The 24012-nt window shown below is 38.8% G+C and overlaps 1 protein-coding gene across 2 annotated transcripts in view; it reads left to right on the top strand.

Moving 5' to 3' along the window:
• The window catches only part of LOC124619634, a 216078-nt gene that overhangs the window by 188346 nt on the left and 3720 nt on the right, over positions 1 to 24012 (top strand). For both annotated transcript variants that reach the window (XM_047146147.1, XM_047146148.1), the window contains exon 9: positions 4008 to 4281. In XM_047146147.1, coding sequence (XP_047002103.1) covers positions 4008 to 4281 — 274 coding nt within the window. The remainder of the gene's footprint in view (positions 1 to 4007; positions 4282 to 24012) is intronic.

Genomic DNA, 24012 nt, shown 5'->3' on the forward strand with positions numbered 1-24012 from the left:
ACAGCCCAACGTTGGGGACAATCCTTGCGTGAATGTTTCGTAAAACACCGCGGACATGAAGGAAGTTGCCGGGGATTTTGCTGCAGTTTCTTAGTGGGTTGTTTACGGCTAGGCCGAGGCTGCGCGTGGGAGCGTGCTGCGGCCACGTCGGCCGGTGGGGACGCGCCGCATGCGTCGTCAACAGCGCACAGAGGTTGTATTTCCCCAACGTCACCCCAAGCTTCTATTTGCGCCCCAGCGGCGTGAGAAATTTCAAAAGACTGCACAATGGAGAGAACTTCATCTAGAGTCGGAGTCGCCGACTCAAGGGCACGTTGCCGAACTTCTTTGTCGGGCGCCGACCGGATAATAGCATCCCGTACCATGGAATCGGCATAGGATTCTTTGTGAACGTCAGTAACAAATTGACACTTTCGACTGAGGCCGTGAAGTTCAGCAGCCCAAGCACGATAGGACTGATTTGGTTGTTTTTGACAACGATAAAAGGCAACACGAGAGGCTCCCACATGCGTTTGCTTTTGAAAATAGACACACAGAAGGGAGCACATTTCAGCAAAGGACAAAGATGCAGGATCCTTCAAAGGAGCCAATTGCGACAACAACCGATACATTTGAGGTGAAATCCAGGAAAGGAACAGAGACTTACATGGTTGTTCGTCCGTGACATGAAATGCCAAGAAGTGCTGTCGAAGACGTTTTTCATAATCAGACCAGTCTTCCGCCGTCTCGTCGTAAGGTGGAAAAGGAGGTACAGCCAACGACGAGAAACGCCCCGCATTTGACGCCGCGATGAAATCGCGAATCGCCGCTGTTAGAAGCGTTTGCTGTTCAAGGAGATTTTGCAAGAGCTGCTCGACAGTAGCCATGGAACCCTGTGAGTCAACGGTGAAAAGGAAAAATCCCATCCTCGTCGCCAATTGTTAAATCTTCAAATTTAACACATATATTTTGGACAACACAACAACACATATAAGTCACTGAGTAAGTGGACCTGTGAACAAGTCGGCATTCGATTAAACACTGAGTCTCAGTCTAGCGGCCGCTGCTCGGCTGGCCGCTTAGGTGGCGCAGCTGCTGCATGGCTGGCAGACAGCGCCGCACGTAGAGGACATGCGTAATTGCACGGCGGCACTTTGAATAATCGGCGAGTCACAACAATTTTCTACTAGTTAACTTCATAGGCCTAACTCACTCATGATAACGTTTATTTAGTGTATTTTGCAATGCATATGACATATATGACTATAGTTATCTTGTATTTTTGGTATATTATCACATACAATGTTTTTTTTTTGTTTTGTTTTTATTTTGTAACTCTTTCACAAAGTATTACATCTCTGTTTTTCTAGAACAGCTCATGTTTTATGAGCTGATCACTATTTTTTTTTTACTCACACATGTTCTTAATTTCTCATTCATTCCAGAATTTTTTATTAAAATCTGAGATAGCACAGATATAGTATTGTCCACAGCATTGACCTTGGCATAAAAACATATCAGGTCATGAAACACTGTGCACAAGAGATACTTGAAATTTTATGGCAATATTAATAGAATAGACAATAATAAGCTCATTAAAATACTACTCAAAATTATTCATTCAAAGCAGTTTGAAATCAGCTTGTTAGAGTAAACTAGAGAATATTTATGAGGCATGAACTTAATAGTAGAATAGTAGTAATGAAGCACAAATTAATGGCAAAGCTAAAAGCAGAATGTTAAGAAATGGTCAGAAGAATCGCAGAAAAAAATAGTGAATTCATGAAGAGATGGGAGGATGTGAGGGCACACAGGATTAAGCATACTACCAAGTTTGAAATGATCTCCAAGAAAATAAAATGATAAATGAATAAGCATGTTCCCTGTCTGTCAGTCTTGTTCCATGGTTTCAAATAGTACTTGCTATGTAGACAACTGTCTTCTCCCAGTGGTATTGCTGATTTTATTTCTGAGGGTGTTTTTATGAAGAAATCTGAAATTTTTACTTGTGAATATAGAGATAAATGTTATTATCTGTGGTTATCTGAACAACAGTGAAACATGTAAGCAGTGACTTAACTACAGACATTTAGATATAAACCTTTTCCTATTCTTATTTAGCAGACTAAAGGGGGAAAATTGGTGTTAAGTTGGGAGATAGTTCAAAACTCTTGTTTCTAAGAGGAATAATATGGAGACTGTAACATTAGTATCTGATTTTTTTTAATAAAAATTTGCTACTTGACCTTTACAAGAACATATTCATTTTGCAAGTGATTTAATTTGGAATAATGATCCAGAAAGCATTACCAAGAGTTAATATTTGATCAGATAGTAAAATAAAATAATGTTAATACTTTATTTCAATGTACAGCAAAGAGGCCCTAGCTTCATCAGCATAAATTTATACCCTGATAGCTTTTGTTGCGATTTTTCATGTACTAAAAGAAGGTAAAATATTTGACATAAATTGGGTTATTGACAGATTTGGTTTTCAATGTAAAATTTCATACAAGGGCATGCGGAAAAGTAATACCTCTGATTTTTTAAAGTGGCAGTTCTTAAAGCTTTTTAAATAAAACAAAAGTTATCATCATCCTACATCTTTATTTTTGGTGTCTACAGATTTACATATTTCTCAACATAGTCACCCTGGCAACAAACACAAATCACCCAACAAGAGACCAATTTGTTGATAGCCTTGTTGTAGAATGTCTGACTTTGTTGGCAGAGCCAGAACTTCACCTCCACTTCCACCACTTTATCACTATCAAAGTGAAGTCCTGTAAGCTGTTTGTAAAGTTTTGGAAACAGATGACATACAAATAGGGTGCAGTTTGGACTGTGCAGAGCACGATCAATGACAGTGAATCAAAGGTGTTGGACCATTGTGATGTTGCAGCATTTGTGTGTGGCCATGCCGAAGGAGAGGTTACCCCATGTGTGGACAAATTCTTCAAATTTGAATCTTGATTACAGCATACTGTTTCTCAAGAACCAACATAGTATCATTACATACTGCCATGTTACACTCTACAACTTGGAGCCCTCTAGTGGCAGACAGCTGCAAATATATGGACATGAAGAATGAAGATGTAGACTGTTAGCAACATTAGTCTTATTTAAAAAGCATGTAGAGTTATGACAAAAATTTGGAGGCATTACTTTTCAGCATGCCCTCATAAAATAGATCACTCTACAATTTGGAGTCCTTTTTGACAGATGGCTGCAAATATGTAGACATAAAGAATAAATAACATTTGTTTCATTTAAAAAGTTTAGAGAGCTATCACATAAAAGAAATTGTAGGCTTTATGTTTTGGAATGCTCTCATAAAATATGTCTCTTTAACGTTAATTTACAAATATGCAAATTACTGCTAAGGCGCTTAAGTATTTTAACTACTTCATTTAAAAAAACTCCAGTGTTATACTCACATTATTTGCAGCATCAGATTAATTTATTAATCATTTAACAATCATTATGTATAGGACTGTGTACAATTTCGGTAATCAGACTGAATGTTACTGAGTGCTTTTGTAGAACATCCTAACCATTAATTTTACATGAGAACAACTGCACTACATAAGTGCAACTACTTATTCTCTAAATATGACAATCTTACTTCAGCCAATCCACAACTTGAAAATATGGCTAGTAAAATATTAAAATTATATGCATTTAACAATTGCATGTTTTTTTTGTTGGTAGGCACAAAATTCATAATTCTTTCGTACAATGCTGAATAATGAGACAAAAGTGTGAAATATGGTCACATAATAATAATGATAATAATAATAATAATAATAATAATAATAACACAATGAAAGTATTAAGTTCTTTACTAATTAGATGTATCATGTAGTATAAGAAGTCTGAGTCTGTTACATTACTTCATACAAAACAATTATATTGATTGTAAACAAGATTTTCATACTGCATCTTTTGCCTCACTCTAACTTGCAGTTTCCTTTAAAAGTCTGAGGCACAGTTGTTCACAGAGTTGATACAGTATGTAACTTGTTTAGGTTGGAGGCTGAAAGAGAAAGAGTGCGTGTTCTGCATGAACTGGTGTGGACACAATATAAACGGAAAGTTTCCCGTCGACTCTTGCTGGATCCACTACATGCTCTTGTTGCTGAAAGTCATCAGAAACAAGCTCAAGCCTCTGCTTTTGCTTCTCGTCTGTTGCTTAGGAAGTACTGGAAGGCATGGAGACAAATTACATTTGAGAAAATGAATGTGCTTTCAGAAGTAGTGCGCCGAATTAGGATGAGGCGTGCTTTTCAGGCATTTCTTGAGGTAATTATTTTCTGCGCAATTTCTGCTCATGTTCAAGTATCAGTTTACTTCTAAATTTTAGCTTCCCTTACAAAGTGAATGGGATTGCACTGAATAGAATGTTTGTGTTTGTATGTAAGTGTAAAATATGAGGGGTGTTCCATCATGGAATCCATTGTATTCTAATACTAATATTTTAGTGTTTCAAAATACACCAGTATTTCTGAAAATAAAGTGCATTCATTCACAATTTTAATTTAGCTTTGAAGGAATAATTACTCATTCTGTAGTCATGCACAGATGCACAGACTCTGTACCGCTGATGATTGGATCAGGAAACATGGTAGTGATTTTACTTAACAGTGACTTTACTTCAGAACTTCACAGTCTCTGGTTCTCAGTTCAGTTATCATAGTCTTGTGGCATACGGGAGATTAATGACACACAGTAGTGCATACATTTTGCAGGATAAACAATGCTTAACATGACACAAGGTTGCCGCATTTTCTAAATGATTTTGAGCTGTAATACTTGCAAGGAGAGGTCTCCAGCAGTGGGATCGACTTTTTGAAACAATCTGTATGGTGATGTAGGTTAAGGTCCAAAGAAGGACACCCTGCAGTCATTCACCCTGGAAGGCCCTCATTGGCAAGCAATAATAATAATAATAATAATAATAATAACAAATTATTTTAAAATCTTTAGCGAAATGACTCTGATCACTATTTTTATTCACTTAGTTGGTTTACACACTTTTTTATTTATACTCCATCGTCATGCCATCTTAATCAGTATACTAACTTCCTCAGTTGGTCTTATTTTTTATTGCTATCTTTCTTCTTCCACCCGGGTTCTTTGTGTATGTGTTTTTAATTATTTATTGAAAATGCTGACCTGTCAGTTAAAAAACAAGAGATGAAATAATCTATTTATATTCACTGTGCAATGGTGTCAACAATATATTTTTCATTACAATATCTAGATATTTTTTGATAGCAATTGTCATACAAACATTCAAAACATAAATTCTTATTGGAATATAGACAATATAACACAGATGATGATTTGCACAAAAGCAGGGATTATAAATAAAACAAAATCCAAGCAAAATAAGAAAGAGAAATAATGAATGTAATAATGTGAATGAAAATGAAAGATGGCAAAAGAGAAGAAATTAAATCAAGGTTAACATATTACAATAATTAAAATCCATGAACAATTACTCCAAGCAGAAAAAGTCTTATAGGAAGAAAAAATGAGAGCAAACGAAGTATTTCATATGTTGGCAAATATGATGTGACAAAGGAAAAGAGAAAAATTTACATTTAAACCATTTCATCCTCATCGTCGTCATCATCATCATCATCAGCTAATTCAATCATTAAATGATGTGGCCTCTTCGAGTTGTGGATTCAGGTAGGCTTTCAGCAGTTCTCTCCAAGTGGAACGGTCTTGGGCAGTTCTCTGCCAGGTGCTACCAGTGATCTTCTTGATATCTTTGTCCCATCTGTCTGGTGGTCTGCCTCTAGGCCTCCGATGCTCTCTCGGACTCCACTCCAGTACTAGCTTTGTCCATCTGCTGTCCTTTCTTCTCATGACAAGGTCAGCCCACTGCCATTTCAAGGACCCCACTGTCTTTAAGATGTCCATAACCTTCATCACAGACCAGATGTAATCTGCCCTTTTCCTGTCCTTCTTGTATTGCGTAGCATTGATCTTTCCATGGCTCTGTGCTGTCCTAAGTTTCCCTTTTGTAAATGAGTTCAGTGTCCATCTTTCACAACCATATGTCAGTACAGGAAGAATGCATTGATAAAATAAGGTTTTCTTCATGTTTACTGGCATTTTTTATCTGAATACTGTTGAATACCTCCAAAAGCTTGATGTGCTGATAGATTTCTGGCCTTACATCTCCCTTCATATTTATAATCTGGCCAAGGTAGATATATTCACTGACCTCTTCTAATGGACTGTCCTTGACTTTCACATCTCCAGCTGGGATCCATTTGTTGGACATTACTTTTGTTTTGGAAAGGTTCATTTCAAGCCAACCAATTGACATTCCGATGCAAGATCTGTAACTAAGTTTTGGAGCTCTGCGAAGTCATTGGCCAATAAGGCAATATCAGCAGCAAATCTCAAGTTCGTAAGCCTTCTTCCATTAATTTTAATTTCCTTACCTTCCCAGCTCAGCTTTGACATAGCCATTTCCAGTACAACCGAGAACAGTTTTGTGGAGATGGGATGGCCTTGTTTGACACCCCTCATGATGTGGAATTCTTGAGTTGATTCGCCAATATTACAATAAGCTGAAGAACTCTCGTAGATATTGCTGAGCACTTTAATGTATGCTGCTCCCACTCCTTGCTCACTCAAAGCTTGGAGGACAGTTATATGGCTAACAGAGTCAAACGTCTTTTCGGAGTCAATGAAGGCAATGAAGAGAGGCACTTGGTATTCATTTGCTCTGTTTATCACTCCACAAATGGTCAGAACGTGGTCAATAGTGCTCAAATTGCTTCGGAATCCTACTTGTTCTGTTGGTTGGGCTGAGTCTCGGGTGGAACTAATTGAATTTAACAGAATTATTGTGAAAATTTTGTACAAAATTGAGAGCAAGCTGATAGAATGATAGTTTTTGATATTGTGGATACTTCCTTTCTTGTGTATCAATATAATCTTTGCCTTGTTCCATGATAGTGGGATTGAAGCATAAACCATTTAATTGAATAAAAATAATGATCAAAGTTATTTCAATAAAGATTTAAAAACAAAAAATTTCCAAGCTCGTGTTGAGATTTGAACCCACAACTTTTTGCATATGAGGTCAGTAACTCAACCATTACACTGCACAACCAGTTTGTAAATTAGTGCTACTTTTAATAGTTATATAGAATCAAACAAAATTCTGAAAATCTTTTTGTCAATTACTTGCAAACAAGGACTTGGCAGGATGAATGGCTGCATGGCATAATTCCTTGTACCTTAACCTACATCACTGTATGGATTGTTTCAAACCATTGATTGCACCACTGAGGACTTCCCTTGTTAGGTGAGAAAAAAAGGAGAGTCTATGGAAAGTGTGTTACATTAGTAAACAAAGAATATGTGAACTTTATCAGTGGGACAAGTAAATTTGTGTGTTAAATTATAATAAAGTAATACCATTGGAAGAATGATCATTCTCTCAAAACTCATTTCAGGTTGAAAATATATGTTATTGCATGTTGTTTTTAGTCTATTAATTTATATCACATATGTTCTCAGGTATTGAGGCTTAGAATACTGACCGTTGCCATAAGGAGTTTGAAATAAACACTCTTCGTATTGTGTTAACTTCATAACATACAGCTGATTGTTATGACCTTTTTGTTATTTTCATAGTCATAGTGGCAATACTACAGGGTGAGGCAGTGAAACGGCACGATTTCGATAGTGGTTGTCGGGCGCGGAGGGGGGTTGCGAGAGTGGGGGAAGTGACCTTGGGCGTCTAGAGTGGTGGAAGTTTCAGTAGACATGGAGCGTTGGTCGAGTGCGCAACGTGCATATGCCGTAAAGGCATATTACAAAAACGCGGATAGTGTGGTTGGTGCTCAACGCGCCTTTCGTCGTGAATTCAACCTGCCGCCACGGGCTCCCGTGCCATCAAGGAAAGCCATTCTCCTTTGGGTTAAAACCTTTGAAGCTACTGCTAGCACAACAAAGAAAAGGGGCGGCAGCACAAAAACAATCCGGACACCCGAGAACATTAATCGTGTGCGCGAAGCGTTGGGACGAAGTCCGCGAAAATCCGCGAGACGGCACAGCGCAGAACTTGGTCTCAGCAATCGATCAGTAAGACGGATTTTGAAGAGTGACCTTCACTATCATCCATACAAAATTCAGGTAGTGCAAGTCCTTAAACCTAATGACTACAATAACCGTATACGCTTTTGCCAGTCAATGCTTAACGTTATTGAACGAAATGAAGAAAGAGTGCATAACTTATGGATGAGTGATGAAGCCCACTTTCATCTTAGTGGGTACGTAAATAAGCAAAACTTCAGATATTGGTCCTCAGATAACCCGCACGAACTTCATGAAAAACCTCTCCATTCTGAAAAAGTAACAGTCTGGTGCGCAATGTCATCTCGTGGAATCGTGGGGCCCTATTTTTTTGAAGATGAAGATGGCAACACAGTGACGGTAAACTCTGGACGTTATGCTGACATGTTGACCATTTTTGGTCTGCCTGGAATTGATCGACATGATCCAGATGCTGAAACACTCTTCCAGCAAGATGGTGCAACAAGCCATACTGCTAATGTCTCAATGGAATTGCTCAGACTTGCATTTCCACGACGTCTAATCAGCAGGAATGGCGATTTCCCCTGGCCTGCCCGTTCACCAGATCTGACGGCACCAGACTTTTTTCTTTGGGGCTACCTCAAGTGCAAAGTCTTCCAGGAAAATCCACCAAGAACAAAAGAAGACCTGAAGGAGCGAATTCGACAGGAAATTAACAACATTCCAGTACAGATGTTACGAAACGTCATGGGACAATTTCATCTCAGGCTTAGACAATGTGTGCAAAACCAAGGACGACACCTCACTGACACCATATTTAAAAAATGATTGTTTTTAAGTTAAATCTTTAATTTCCACTCTTGTACTTGAGATCCATGTTCAACTATTATGATTTTACTTGTAAATAAATCTTTGGTGGTTTTACAAAATCGTGCCGTTTCACTGCCTCACCCTGTATGTACTGTTGCTTCAGCTACAGGTAGTCGTAGAAAAAGAATATTTAAAACGATAATATATTTTAATCAGTTTACATTTTTTAAATGGGCAAGTGTGATTTTAATTCATCAGATGTTTTCAATTTGTCCCTTATCAGTAGGTCTAGAGTTTTCATTGAGAACTTCCGTGCTGCCTAATTAGTGGTGAAAATTCGAGGAAGTAATCATCTACTGTTATTTACTTCTGGAAAGCAGTGTCACTGTTGTCATCTACACATTGTGTGACTTTCATGTTGATACCAGATCACATTTTATTGAAGTTGCTCACAATACAAAAACATTTTTGTCACAAAAAGTACTCTGTAGATCAACAACCAAATAATAGCACACACCACTCACTCTCCACTCACAAACCAGTCCATATCCAGAGTGTGTCAGTAGCACAGTTGCTAAGAATCCACAGAATGCCCAGAGGCTAAGCACATATGTTGAGTATTGAAGATCTACATCTACATGTACATCTGTACTGTGCAAACCACTGTGGGGTGCATGGTAGAAGGTACACCGCATTGTGCTGATTATTAGGGTTTCTTCCAGTTCCATTCATGTATGGAGTGTGGGAAGAATGATTGTTTCAGTGCCTCTGTAGATACAGTAATTACTCTAATTTTATCCTCCTGATCCCTGCATGGGCAATACACAGACAGTTGTAGTGTATCCATAGAGTAATAATTTATATCTAGTTCTTGAAACTTTGTTAATTGCTTTTCTATTTATTTTTTATTCACACGTCAAGCTCCGTAGGACCAAATTGAGGAGAAATCTCCAAGGTCATGGAAGGTGTCAGTACATGTAATTACAACATAAAAGTAATAACAGATAAAAATAAAATGTTTAAGAACCCAAAAAAGTCAATCCATAAGTTTAAATAAACACAGTCAACAATACAAGAAGAATCAGCTTACTTTTTCAAGGAACTCCTTGACAGAATAGAAGGAGTGACCCATGAGGAAACTCTTCAGTTTCAATTTGAAAGCACGTGGATTCCAGCTAAGATTTTTGAATTTGACCAGTAGCTTATTGAAAATTGATGCAGAAGTTTACTGCAGACCTTTCTGCACAAGTCTACGTTGATCCATTATGGATCGTGGGATGATGGCTGGCATGAACTTCTTGACGCAATAATTTACCAACAGCTGTATGTATTGTAGAAATTTATTTTATTTTATAAACTTCTATGTGCTACCAGTTTCGGCATTACATTGATGCCATTTTCAGGCCCCACTAGTCATAGTCGTAAAATCGCTATACACGGAAGGAGCCATATAACTGGATCCGTGAATCAATTGTCCTGCAACAGCTCAGAAATTTGAACTGTTCAGTTCCACTAATCATATTCCCATTCTGTGAAATTAAAACGTCAGGTTTTGTTGAATTCTATGTTAGAAACTGTAAAAACTGTGACTTAATGGGATTTAATGTCACTTTATTTTCTACAAGCCATGAACTTACGTCATGAACTGCACTATTTGAAACTGAGACATTGTTGTATGCAACATCCTTTACTACCAAGCTAGTGTCATCAGCAAATAGAAATATTTTAGCGTTACTCGTAATACTAGAGGGCGTACCATTTATATAAATAAGGAACAGATGTAGCCCCAACAATGATGCCCGAGGCACTCCTCACTTGACCATACCCCACTCAGACCCCACATCACAGCTATTCTCAACATTGTGAATAATGACCTTTTGCTCTCAGTTGTTAAAGTAAGAGGTGAACCAATTCTGACTACTCCGCCTATTCCGTAATGGTCCAACTTTTGGAGCAATATTTTGGGATCAACACAATCAAATGCCTTAGTCAAATCAAAAAACATGCCTAGTGTTAAAAACCTGTTGTTTAACCCATCCAGTACCTCATAGAGAAAAGAGAATATAGGATTTTCAGTTTTTAAATGACTTCTAAAGCCGAACTGTAAATTTGATAACAAATTATGTGATATAAAATGATCAATTATACTTACAGCCTTTTCGATAACTTTAGCCAAAACTAATGGCATAGAAATAGGTCCAAAATTGTGTACACTATCCCTTTCTCCTGTGTTATAAAGTGGCCATACTACTGAATACTTTAATCGTTCAGGAAACTGACCAGTCCTAAAGGAAAAATTACAAATTTGACTAAATACAGGGCTAACATGGGCAGCACAGTACTTTAATATTCTGCTAGGCACTCCATCATAACCATGAGAGTCCTTAGTCTTCAGTGATTTGATTATTGACTCAATCTCCCCCTTGTCTGTATCAAAGAGGAATATTTCAGACATCAACCTCGGAAAGGCATATGCGAAGAAAGTTATATGATTCCTTGTAGAAACTAAATTTTTATTTAATTCACCAGCAATGCTCAGAAAATGATTGTTAAATACTGTACATATATCTGATTTATTAGTAACAGAAATATTTTTACTATGGACTGACTGTATCATCGGCCTTGTGCTTCTGACCAGACACTTCCTTCACAACTGACCATATGGTTTTCATTTTATCCTGTGAATTAGCTATTTTATTTGCATACCACATACTCTTTGCCTTCCTAATAATGTTTTTAAGCACCTTGCAGCACTGTTTGTAATGGGCTATTGTAGCATGAATGTGACTACTTCTAACATTTTGATATAATTCCTGCTTTGTTCTACATGATATCCTTATCCCACTATTAAGCCACCCGGGCTGCCTATTGCTGCTAGTACCCCATTTAGAATGTTCTAATGGAAAACAACTCTCAAAGAGCATGAGAAATGTGTTAAGGAAAGCATTATACTTATCACTTATGTTATCAGCATCATAAACATCCTGCCACTCTTGTTCCTTGACAAGGTTTAAAAAATTCTCTATTGCTGTTGGATTAACTTTCCTACATTGTTTGTAATTACATGCGACATTTGTTTGAATACAAAAGCCTTTTAGTGTTAAAATTTGTGCATCATGGTCTGAAAGGTCATTCACCCTTTTACTAACAGAATGCCCATCTAGTAATCAAGAATGAATGAAAATAATGTCTATGGCCATGCTAGTGTTCCTTTGCACCCTCATTAGGAAAAACACAGTCTGCATCAGATCATATAAATTTAAGAGATCTATCAAAATCCTTTTTTCTGCACCATCATATACAAAATTTATATTGAAGTCACCACATATAATTAATTTCTGGCACTTCCTACAAAGTGAATCAAGAGCCATCTGTAGCTTGAGCAGAAATCCTCTGAAGTCAGAGTTAGGGGACGTACAAACAACAATAATTAAAAGTTTAGTTTTACTAAATCCAACTGCCCCTGCACAACATTCAAATATCTGTTCAGTGCAGTGCCATGATATGTCTGTGGACTCAAATGGAATACTGTTTTTACGTACATAGCCATTCCCCCACCTCGCAAGGAACTCCTTGAAAAACAGCCAGCTAATCTGTATCCTGGTAAAGGAAGTCTCTGAATTGTCAGGTTATTTAAGTGGTGCTCTGACATACCAATAATTTCAGAGTCAACATCTATAAGCAGTTCACTAACTTTATCTGTAATACTTCTTACATTTTGATGAAATATGCTAATTCTTTCTCTACTTGGAAAGATGACATCCTCTGAAGGTGAGCCATTAGTTAGAGGAACTTCCTTTAAGCAGGTATACCTATCAGCTGACTTTAATCTAAAAAAAGGTGCACTTCTAACACCAACTACTGCAGGAATTTTTCCATGAGTGATCCCACCACCACCTACTACACTGTCTCCTGTAAGCTTTACCAGCCTCCCCTTCCCATACGTATTGAGGTGGAGGCCCTGCCTATTGGAAACAGCAGCCACATTTGTTGTGCAACACAAAACATTATAGTTAGGAAGGAAGTGCATACTCCACTTTGGAGAGCATGTTGTTGACTGCCTTCAGTGTGCCCTGCTTGCCATCAGTTTTTCCATTTAACAATGAGGTGACTATGTAATGTGCTTCATGTGTGTGTTGTTAGTGGAAGTAGGACTCATATTAACATTTGATCTTTCTGACCGAAAAACATGAATCCAGTTGTACAACTGAGATGATACTCCATAGTCACACAGTCTGATTAGAAGTCATTTGTGAGGGTTCAAAAGCCCTCTGGAAATTAGAAATATGGATTTCATTTGGTGATTGAAATTTCATGAAAAGATCTTGCTACAATGAAAACCATATTTCTTTCAATGATTGCCATCCCAGCACACTTATCATATCGGTGAAATTCTCGTTCATCTTTTATTATAAAACAAAACAAGCTCCCCTTCTTTGGATTTTTTCAATATCCTCCATCAATCCTATCTGGTAAGAATCCCATACCACACAGCAGTACTCTAGCAGTGAGTGGGCAAGCTTAGTGTAGGCAGTCACTTTATTAGACCCATTGCATCTTCTAAGCTTTCTGGAAATAAAATTCATTTCTTGTTTTTCCATCCCCATAGCATATGTGATACTTCTAATTTAAGTGGTTCACAATTGTAATTACTAGATGTTTAGTTGACTTGACAGCCTTTAAATTAGTGTGGTTTATTGTGTAACCAAAATTTAATGGGTTTCTTTTAGTACTCATGGATGGCCTCACAATTTTCATTATTTTGGGTCAACTTCAACTTTTTGCACCATAGAGACATAGTGTCTAATGTCATTTTGCAATTGGTTTTGATCTTTAGATGACTGTTAGATGGTATATGACAGCATCATCTGCAGAAAGACTTGGGGGCTGCTCAAACTGTCTCCTAAATTGTTTATATGGATTAGGAACAGCAGAGGTCCTATAACACTTTATGGGGAAAACAATATGTCACTTTGCTCTACTTAATGACTTTCTATTATTAGAAACTGTGGCCTTTCTGGTAGGAAATCACAAGTCCATTCACATAATTAAAATGATGCTCCATAGGCATGCAATTTGAATACGCATCTGTTGTGAGGAATGGTGTCAGAAGCCTTCTGTATATCTAGAAGTATGGAATCAACTTAGATCCCCTGTTGATAGCACTCATTACTTTGTATGAATAAAAAGCTAGTTATGTTTCAAAACAATGATATTTTTTAAACCATGCTGAGTATGCATCAATACACCATTTGTTTTGGAGGTAATTCACAATGTTCGAGCACAGTGTATGATCCAAAATCCTATTGCAAATTGACATCAGTGATATGGGTCTCTAACTCATTGACTTACACCTATTTCCTTTTTTTAAGTATAGGTGTGACTTGTGCAACTTCCCAGTCTTTAGGTACAGATATTTTGATGAATGAGCAGTTATTTAAGACTGGTAGGTATGGAGCTACTGTATCAGAATATTCTGAACGGAATCTAGCTGGTATACAACCTGGAATGGAGGTCTTGCTTTTACTAAGTAATTTGAGCTACCTACTTCTAAGCTGCTCACATTGATAGCTGTTCTTGATTCAAACTCTGGGATGTGTGGATGATGTGGCGTATTCTACACCTTATTTTAGATCTATATGACGATGCTGTGCTGTTTATATTTATATGTTTTGACAATGCCATTATGGCCTTATCACATTAGGACATTGTGTAAAAAAGATCAAAGGATGGTCATACGGACTGAAACTTGTCATTGTCTAAAGAATTGATATTGTGATCAAAGACTGGAATAAAAAACATTTGACAGTATTGGATCACTGTTTGTATACGCGACTATGTCGCAGTTGGTGAAAGAAACAATCCATCACCATTGATATTTAACTTATCCTTTCTGAACACTGTTAGCACCTTTGTAAAAATTTTAACTAATCTTACCTCTGGTTGTGGGCAGCTTTTGGTACCTATAACTTTTTGAACTTCAGCGCTTTCTATTAGCACTTGGAGCTGTGGCAGTTTAGGTCTAAAATAATGATTGCTGCTACATCTACCCTTGTCCTGTGTTTGTCCTGCACCTATTGAAACCAAAGCCTTTTCTATATTTTCCCGCGACACCATAACCTAAAAATCCACCCAGTCCATTCCATACAGCTCCTGCTACCTGTGCAGACACCTCCAGTATGTAGTGAATCCATGATGTATTAAGCAGAACCTGAAAACCCACCATTCTACGGTACAAGTCGAGTAATCTGCAGCCTATACAGTCTTAGAATCATGTGGGCATCTGATTCAGATCCTCCACTTGGCTCTGTACCAGAGGTCCACAATCAGCCCTATTGATGATGCTACAGATTGTGAGTCCTACTTTATCTCACAAATAAGACTGATAATTTTTAGCAATTCAGATAGCCTCCTAAAATCAGATAGAATCTTTTCTCATCCAAAGCAACATACATCATTAATTTTAACATGAGCCACCAGCTGCCATTCACTATACTGTTGTGTTCTTTGTGGCATCAGGAAGTACCTTTTCCACATCTGGAATGACTCCTCCCATTATACTTACAGAGTGCATACTGGATTTCTTCCCTTCTGTGGTAGCCACTTCCCTAAGGGACTCCACTACACACCTAACATTGGAGCTCCCAACTACCTGGAATTCCCACTCTCCCTCCCTCTCCCTGTGACTGACTAGATCTTGCAGGCTGAGAGGCTTCCTCTGAAATAGGACAAGAGACTGCTTCTGTCCCAGAAAATCTTTTGCTGACTGCCACACTTTGAAACCATCTCCCACTCGACCACAGGTGAGGGATCAACCTCAGTGTGGGCAGTAACTGGGTCGGCCACATTAGTGTACCAATCAGGGAATACGTGGGACATAAAAAGGGGTCATGTGCTTCTTTTGTGCCCAACATTGTACTTGTAGCATAGGTGTTCACAAGTGTCCAATCCTCCCATTGTGTAACTGTAAAAAGTCATAATTTCATGCATGCACTTGCATCTTAAAGTATGAGGTTGGAACTTAAATAGTGGCAACTATTTATTCACAAGCAATAAAAAAGAGTTACATGTTTGCACCTATTACTGTCCTTTAAAGTACTCACCAGCATTGTGTAGAAGCCATTGTCAGCAAAGTGGAAGGAATAGTATACCGTTAACAGAGCCTGTTCTGTTGATGGTGCTAATGGAGCTGTCTACTGCCTGTCAAATCTCTTGAACAGTTCTGAAGTGAATGCCACAAAGTGGTTCCTTCATCTTCGGAATCAAATGCACAGTATTACTGTTTATTTATGGAGAATCACCTGTGACCAGCTTTGTGAAAGAAGTGGCGACACTTTCTGCGCAACCCACCCATTATTTTGCATGACAATGTGTGGATGCATACAGCTGTGGCTGTGGCTGCTCTGCTTGGTTGATGGGGCTGGGAAGCACTGTACCCATCCACCATACTCCCTGGACTTAAGTCCTTGTGACTTTGATTTGATTCTCAAGATGAAGGAACCACTTCATGGCATTTGCTTCAGAACTGTTCCACAGGAAACTGATAGTATTCCTTCTTAAAATAGAACATGCTGTATATCCATGCACCTGCAAATGCTTCTCTAAAGTCATGTATATTGCACATAGGGCAATAGTCTGGGGTTGAAAGTGCATTCAAAGCATGATAGTCACCGCAGTCACTAGGATCTGTCCCTTTCCTTACGAAGTGTAAGGATGATGCTCATGGTCTGTCAGAACAGCTAATAATACCTGTCTTTCTTCCCTGCAGCATATTTTTTTGGTGCTAACTTGCCAGCTTTGAAGGTTACTTGTGGTCTTTGAGTAGTTGGAGTGTGATGGCTAGTGTTGTGTGTGATACTACAGAGCCGTGCAGGTTGCTGTTTAATGTCTGTCAAGGTAGATGAAGAGATAAATGGGAAGAAATGTTTTCACTTAAACTCCTTATTTCAGTTTGAGCCTTCTCAAAGTCTTTGATTCTTTTCCAGATTCAATAAGTGTATTTTCCTTAGCAATGTTTGTCTTTACCTGTCTAAGGGGCATTAACTCATCAGGTATTTGCAATTTGCTGTAAATGCACACTATTGTATAAAGTTCCTCACTTGATAAATCTTTGGTGTTGAGAGCCAAGCTCATAGAATCCAGGTCACTTATCACTTTATCTGTAGCAGAGGTGTAATTCAAAGAATGAGGGCTGTTTAAAGAAACTGCATGTCAATAAACAATCTTATTGTTTATGCAGATTTGAGCCTTGTGGATGGAAATGTCAGTGTAAAAGTGGTGCAGGAAATCAGTGCCAAAAAGTGGCTCAGTGACATTGGCAGTCAAGAAAATCCACTGCAGTTATTTCTGGAAACCCAATTTCACCACTATGATACATTTACCAAAAGTAGGAATTTTCGAGTTATTAGCTATGATGAGCCTGGATGTAACTGAAGGTTGCTTTTCTAATCTTGCCAGCAAGACACTCACATTGATCCAGAGTCAATTGAATATGTTCCTGGACATACAAGTGACATGTTCTACCAAGACTGTTAATAACAGGCTGTCAATTTGGCATTCCTGAGAAACCTACATAGCCAATACTGGGAAGAAATCTGTCTTCTTGTGTTGAAATGGCAGAAGCTGACTCTGGAAAAACAAAGTGGTAGACCTGTTGTATACTTTGACTTTGGTGGTTATCCACTTCAGTTCAAAGTGGCAGTTTGACAGGTCATGCCTATTCCCATTTGTTGTTTTTGTTGTTTGTGAGGCTGTAAGGAGCTGTACATTTTCTTACCAATTGTCCACATTCAAAAGGATATAAATAGCAGTTATGTCATTGTATGTTGACCTAATGCTGGGAGTTGTGCCAGCTGCTGTGCCGTGTGCTTTCATGTATTGGCAGTGTTTCTGTAGTTTGCCTGAATTGTTGCTGAAACTGCTCAAGTTGCATGGGAATGAGCAGATTTGTTTAGATAGTGGGAGCTGCTGCCCTCTAGCTGCAGGCAAAGTAACTAAACGTGCAGTGCCATTACCAGTTTGCGGACCCTCACTGGCATCATCACGTAACAAATTATTACTTCAGTAATTAAAACTTCCGGGCTAAGAGGCCGTGGTCCAATAGTAGAAATACTTCTCTCTGACGTTTCGTTGCCAGCTGCGGGCAACATCATCTGAGGTGAGTCTACGACTGGCTCACCTCAGATGATGTTGCCCGCAGCTGGCAACGAAACGTCAGGGAGAAGTATTTCTACTATTGGACCACGGCCTCTTAGCCCGGAAGTTTTAATTACTGAAGACGCCGGCCGTGAAAGCCTACACGCTAAAATTATTACGTATTTGGCCAGTTCTGAGTAACTGCAAATCTATGTCCATGGTGTTATTTGAAATCACAAGAGTTTTAATAGCAAAAGGTAAGTTATTGAACCACACTTGTTTTAACATCACCTTGGAAACTTTAGATTCAGTGACTCGTGTCCTTAGATTACACAATAATTCAGACAGAGATGTATCATCAATAAACTCACTCTGTAAAACTTTTTGAATACCTGGTTTAATATCCTTACCAGCAAATGTCGAGATGTAGGCAATTGAGCTGGCATGGGTAGAACAGTGGAGCAGTTCAGACACGAGCAGTTCAGACACCTGCCAAAGAAGATGTACATGTCATGTCATATAGGCAGACCCACTGACAGAAGTGTATACTTATGAGCAGCAGTAAATAGAGCAGGCCAGTGCTCCTGCAGCATTAAACCACTGTGGACCTAGTCTAGCACTTTGTGCCGAGTGCTGTCATGTGCTTAGTCATTAGTCACCAGCCGTGTGTTGAGCTTATTGCTGTGCATGTATCTACATGGGTTAAGACACTTTGTTTCCCATGGCTCAGTTCACATGGTGACTTCACAAGGTTCTGTTCCCCCATTGTTATTGAGTCACCATTGGCCTGTGCTGCACCTGTGCTGACTGTGTTGACTAGTGGCATTGTCATACCTTCTGCAGATACTAACTGCAGGCCTCTTAATCTGTGAATACTGTGGAACACGTGGTCTTTCAAGAGTGTGTTATTGTAATTAGAGGGCATATTATGAACAATGTCTGACCATAACAAAGAGATTAAGTGTCTAAAGCATTAATTGTCAGAATGAATTGTAGTTTGTCATCACATACACCATGGGCGGCAAATGAAAGTTTTAAAAGTATCCTCACACTTAATGTGTTTCTTGTGATCCATGGCTTTCTGTGGGGTCACCACTTGTGGAAACATCAATCTACAGTAAGTACCAGAAATACTGGCTGTTATTGAAGCCAGAGACTTCAATACACAATGAGAGTTACATGAAACACTCAACAAAAATCTCTGAAATGAAACATGCCACCCCAAAAGGCAGGAAAACAGTGAGCCTAAAAGCAAAGATATTTTACAGTTCATTGTTTCAGAGGTATCTTCTGACTAATTATGTCACCACAAGCTCCACAATTGTCTGCCAACTCTGATAGGTGTCAAGCATGAAACATCAGTTTTGTCACTCTCACAAAGCTGCTACCTGGTGCGGACTGCAAACCCCCTTTTCATTCTTCCTTATTGTCATGGACCAAGTGTATCATTTATTGAAGTTCTTCAGAGTATTGCTACACATAAATATCACTGGCATAAAGAATTACTGTCACTTTCATAATTTCATCACTGAAGCTACTGTTTACTTGTGTAGGATCTCATTCACTGAAGAGAAGAGGAGACATTTCCAGCTTATCCCACATCTGAGTCTTTTTCAAACGATATAGGAACATGTCTAACACTACTACTTCTACTACCACACACACACACACACACACACACACACACACACCATCACCTTCACTATAAAAACCCATCTCAGAAAACAGCAAAAGATTAGATGTACTCTAAGTATACTGATTACTCTAATTTATGTTAGACACGTTGTAATGAACTGTGTTGAGAAAGATCCTGGAATGTGACTATATTTGAGTCCATGGTCTTTTGGCAATATTAATTAAATAATAAAATCTTTGTGGGATTCCAGAGGTATTAAGTGGCTTCATTTTCTTGTGCTTTCATCTGTGTGCTCCAGCTGACAATGAGTGAACAGTAATCAACCAATCTGCAGCTCGTGGTCTCGCGGTAGCGTTCTCGCTTCCCGAGCATGAGGTCCTGGGTTTGATTCCCGGTGGGGTCAGAGATTTTTTCCTGCCTCGAGATGACTGGGTGTTGTTGTGTCATCTTCATCGTCATCATTCATCCCCATTACGGTCGGAGGAAGGCAGTGGGAAACCACCTCCTCTAGGACCTTTTCCTAGTAAGGCGACGCAGGTCTCCCGCGTCGCTCCCCTACGCTCTGAAAAGAAGTATGGGACTCATCACCATCATCATCATCAATCAACCAATAGTTTGTAGAAATTTAACCATTGATGCATCTTGAAGGCTGAGAATACTTTTGTTAAAGTAAATTCATAGTGGAGATAAAAATATAGAGAGCTGTCCTATCATACTATGTTTTTCCTAATTACTATTTCTCTAAATCCTTTTATATGAAGAATCCTAAGTAATTAAATTACTAAAAATAAAATAAAACTCCTGACTGAAAATACACACATCAAAAAAAGTTTTGCATCACCTCGGTTCTGAGAGTTCCGAAACCTGTAAAGAAAATTGGAATAGAGATCAACAGAAAGGTCATTCCCACCCTTTTTATTGCTCATGAAAACCACACATTGCATGTTGTACCACCATACAGCAAGACCTTCAGAGGTGGCGGTCCAGATTGTTGTACACACCAGCACTTCTAGTACCCAGTAGCACGTCCTCTTGCATTGATGCATGCCTGTATTCATTGTGGCATACTATCCACAAGTTCATCAAGGTATTTGGTCACATGGCTCACAACATGGTTCTTGGCCCTGATCTGGTGACACCATCCTGCCCACTCTGGCTATTACTGCTGCACAGTGCAGGTTTTACTGAGTGTGGCTACCTTATCTCACAATCCTTTTGTGTATGTGTTGATACAACCTACATGTTACCACACTGCACTCACTGGCCATTGATAGTTAATACAATGCTCTACTGCAGCTTAGTTACAAATTCCTAGAAGTTTCACTTAAAACTACGTTGTGATGCTACAATGTTGTTCCTTGCATTTGTCCTTGTCCCACTGTCCCATTCCTTATTACAACTGGCATAGACTTAGCTTTGGTATGTGGGAAGGGCCTGAGGGGCCAGTTTTGTGTGCACAATATAACCCTGTACTAAATCACATGTTGTGGTGTGTTGGGTATGCAGAAGGAAAGAGCATTTCACTAAGCAGTGTAGGGAGAGTGCATAGTTTCAATGAGGAAGGCCATGGGTGCTAGAGAAGTATTAATCAGTGTAGATAGTAGACAATTGTAGGCATGGTTTGTTGTGAATAGCGCTGATATGTAGATTAGGAGTTTTCCAAAGGGTTGATGCAAGTAGAAACATGGTCTAATGTTCAAGAGTGTCTTGAGTTGTGTACACAGCTTTTTGTTCCTTTTTCCTTTCTGTGCCACATGCCTACTCTGTATATAGTAAGATAGCTCCAAACTGTGATATAGCACTGACAAAGTGAAATATAGCTCAGCATTGCAACGGTATCATTTTATGGTTTGAGTTTTTTTATCTTTGTATCGTATCACACTGGCTCAAAGCAGTGTAACTAGGTGCTAGGATCTGTAGATGCAAGATGATTATTAATCTTCATGTCACTGTTAAACTGCTCCAGGTCCCTTGAGTATGGTTGGCATAATAGCAGAAAATCCACCTAGGATAGTTGTCTGAACCAGTGTGATGCATGGTGCAAGGACATTCATGTATTAGGGAGCTACGACTAAGAAGAAACATCGAGTATTTTTGAGTAATATTAAGAAACACAGGTTGAAGAAACATGGAGTATTTTTGAGTAATATTCAGAAACACAGGTTATAGCTGCGGACAGCACCTGTGGTTACAGACTGTGGTCAAGAGATTGCAGGGCTCATAAAGCACAATAGACTGGATAGGTCTCTCATAATTATCAGTAAAGTTTAGGGTTTAAGTGATAGTTCTCTGGCTCTTATGGGCATTACAATGTGAGTGTCTCTACCATGGATTACTTTACTTTTGTGAATAGTTCAGGTTAAGTATAAGAGTTTCATAATGTTGCAGGCTGCCTTTCAGATCCCTACTCTTCTCTCCTGCTAAATAGGCAGGTTGAAGACTAATACATTATACCATGTGTCATGACTTAATATGAAAAGAGGAAAACTGTGCCTAATATGTGTGGGAAAATAGAGTTGTATATGCTATAGCATCATGTAATTGTAATACGTTTACAGATTTGGTAGCAGACTAGAATTCATAAGACTGAATTCTCCCCAAGTGGGGAGTAATTGTTGCAGCATCTGCTTGAGTGGGCAATGACAGTTACAGAACAATGCTTGGGGCAATACATTCCAGGCATACACTACAACAATTGGGGCCTTTTATCACAACAAGGCTTACTAGATGAGTATATCTGGGCCTCCAGCCAAGTGGGAGACCACTTGCACTGAGGACTTGTCTCTTGTTACTTGACATTAGATCTGTCCTGTCCTGATGTCATGCTGGATTTCTAATATGTCTGCCACTGCCACTGTGCTGTGCTTGAACTTCAGTCCTGTCTACAGCTCCAGCATTAGCACTGATGTAGCCTCCATTCCCACCACCAGCCTCCACAGTCCTCATCCTGATGTTAGACCTGTCCTGTCCTGACATTGTACTGGGCTTCTGACATGTCTACATCTACATCTACATAATTACTCTGCAATTCACTTTTAAGGGCCTGGCAGAGGGTTCATTGAACCACCTTCAAGCTATTTCTCTCGTCTCAGTTATGTGACTGGGTTTGTGACTTCCTGTCAGAGAGGTCACAGTGCGTAGTAATTGATGGAAAGTCATCGAGTAAAACAGAAGTGATTTCTGGCGTTCCCCAAGGTAGTGTTATAGGCCCTTTGCTGTTCCTTATCTATATAAATGATTTGGGAGACAATATGAGCAGCCATCTTAGGTTGTTTGCAGATGACGCGGGTGTTTATTGACTAATAAAGTCATCAGAAGATCAGACAAATTGCAAAACGATTTAGAAAAGATATCTGAATGGTGCAAAAATTGGCAGTTGACACAAAATAACGAAAAGTATTAGGTCATCCACATGAGTGCTAAAAGGAATCCATTGAACTTCAGTTACATGATAAATCAGTCAGATATAAAGCCCGTAAATTCAACTAAATACCTAGGAATTACAATTACGAACAACTTAAATTGGAAGGAACACATAGAAAATGTTGTGGGGAAGGCTAACCAAAGACTGTGTTTTATTGGCAGGACGCCTAGGAAATGTAACAGATCTACTAAGGAGGCTGCTACACTGAGTACATCAAAAAAGTTCAAAGAAGGGCAGCATGTTTTGTATTATCATGAAATATGGAAGATAGTGTCACTGAAATGATACAGGATTTGGGCTGGGTATCATTAAAAGAAAGGCATTATTCATTGGGAGGGGATATTCTCTTGAAATTCCAATCACCAACTTTCTCCTCCGAATTAAAAAATATTGTGTTGATAGTGACCTACATAGGGAGAAATGATCACCACGATAAAATAATGGAAATCAGAGCTGTTACAGAAAGATATAGGTGTTTGTTCTTTCCACACACTATACAAGATTGGAATAATAGAGAATTGTGAAGGTGGTTCGATGAACCTTCTGCCAGGCACTTAAATGTGATTTGCAGAGTATCAATGTAGACGTAGATTTCTCTACCATTCCCTTCTTGAATAGTGAGTGGGAAAAACGAACACTTAAATCTTTCTGCGTGAGCTCTGATTTCTCTTATTTTATTGTGGTGATCTTTCCTTCCTATGTAGATGTGTATCAACAAAATAATTTCACATTCTGAGGAGGAATTTGGTGATTGAAATTTCATGAAAAGACCCTGCCATCATGAAAAACACCTTTGTTTTGATGATTGCCACTCCATTTCACATATTTCCATGCTGCTCTCTCCTGTTTCCTGATGTACAAAACTAGGTGCCCCTCCTTGAACTTTTTCAATGTTCTCCATTGATCCTATCTGATTTGGATCACACACCTATATTCCAGAAGAGGACATGCAAGCATAGTG

This window comes from Schistocerca americana, chromosome 6 (genome assembly GCF_021461395.2).
Source record: "Schistocerca americana isolate TAMUIC-IGC-003095 chromosome 6, iqSchAmer2.1, whole genome shotgun sequence".
Taxonomy (NCBI): Eukaryota; Metazoa; Arthropoda; class Insecta; order Orthoptera; family Acrididae; genus Schistocerca; species Schistocerca americana.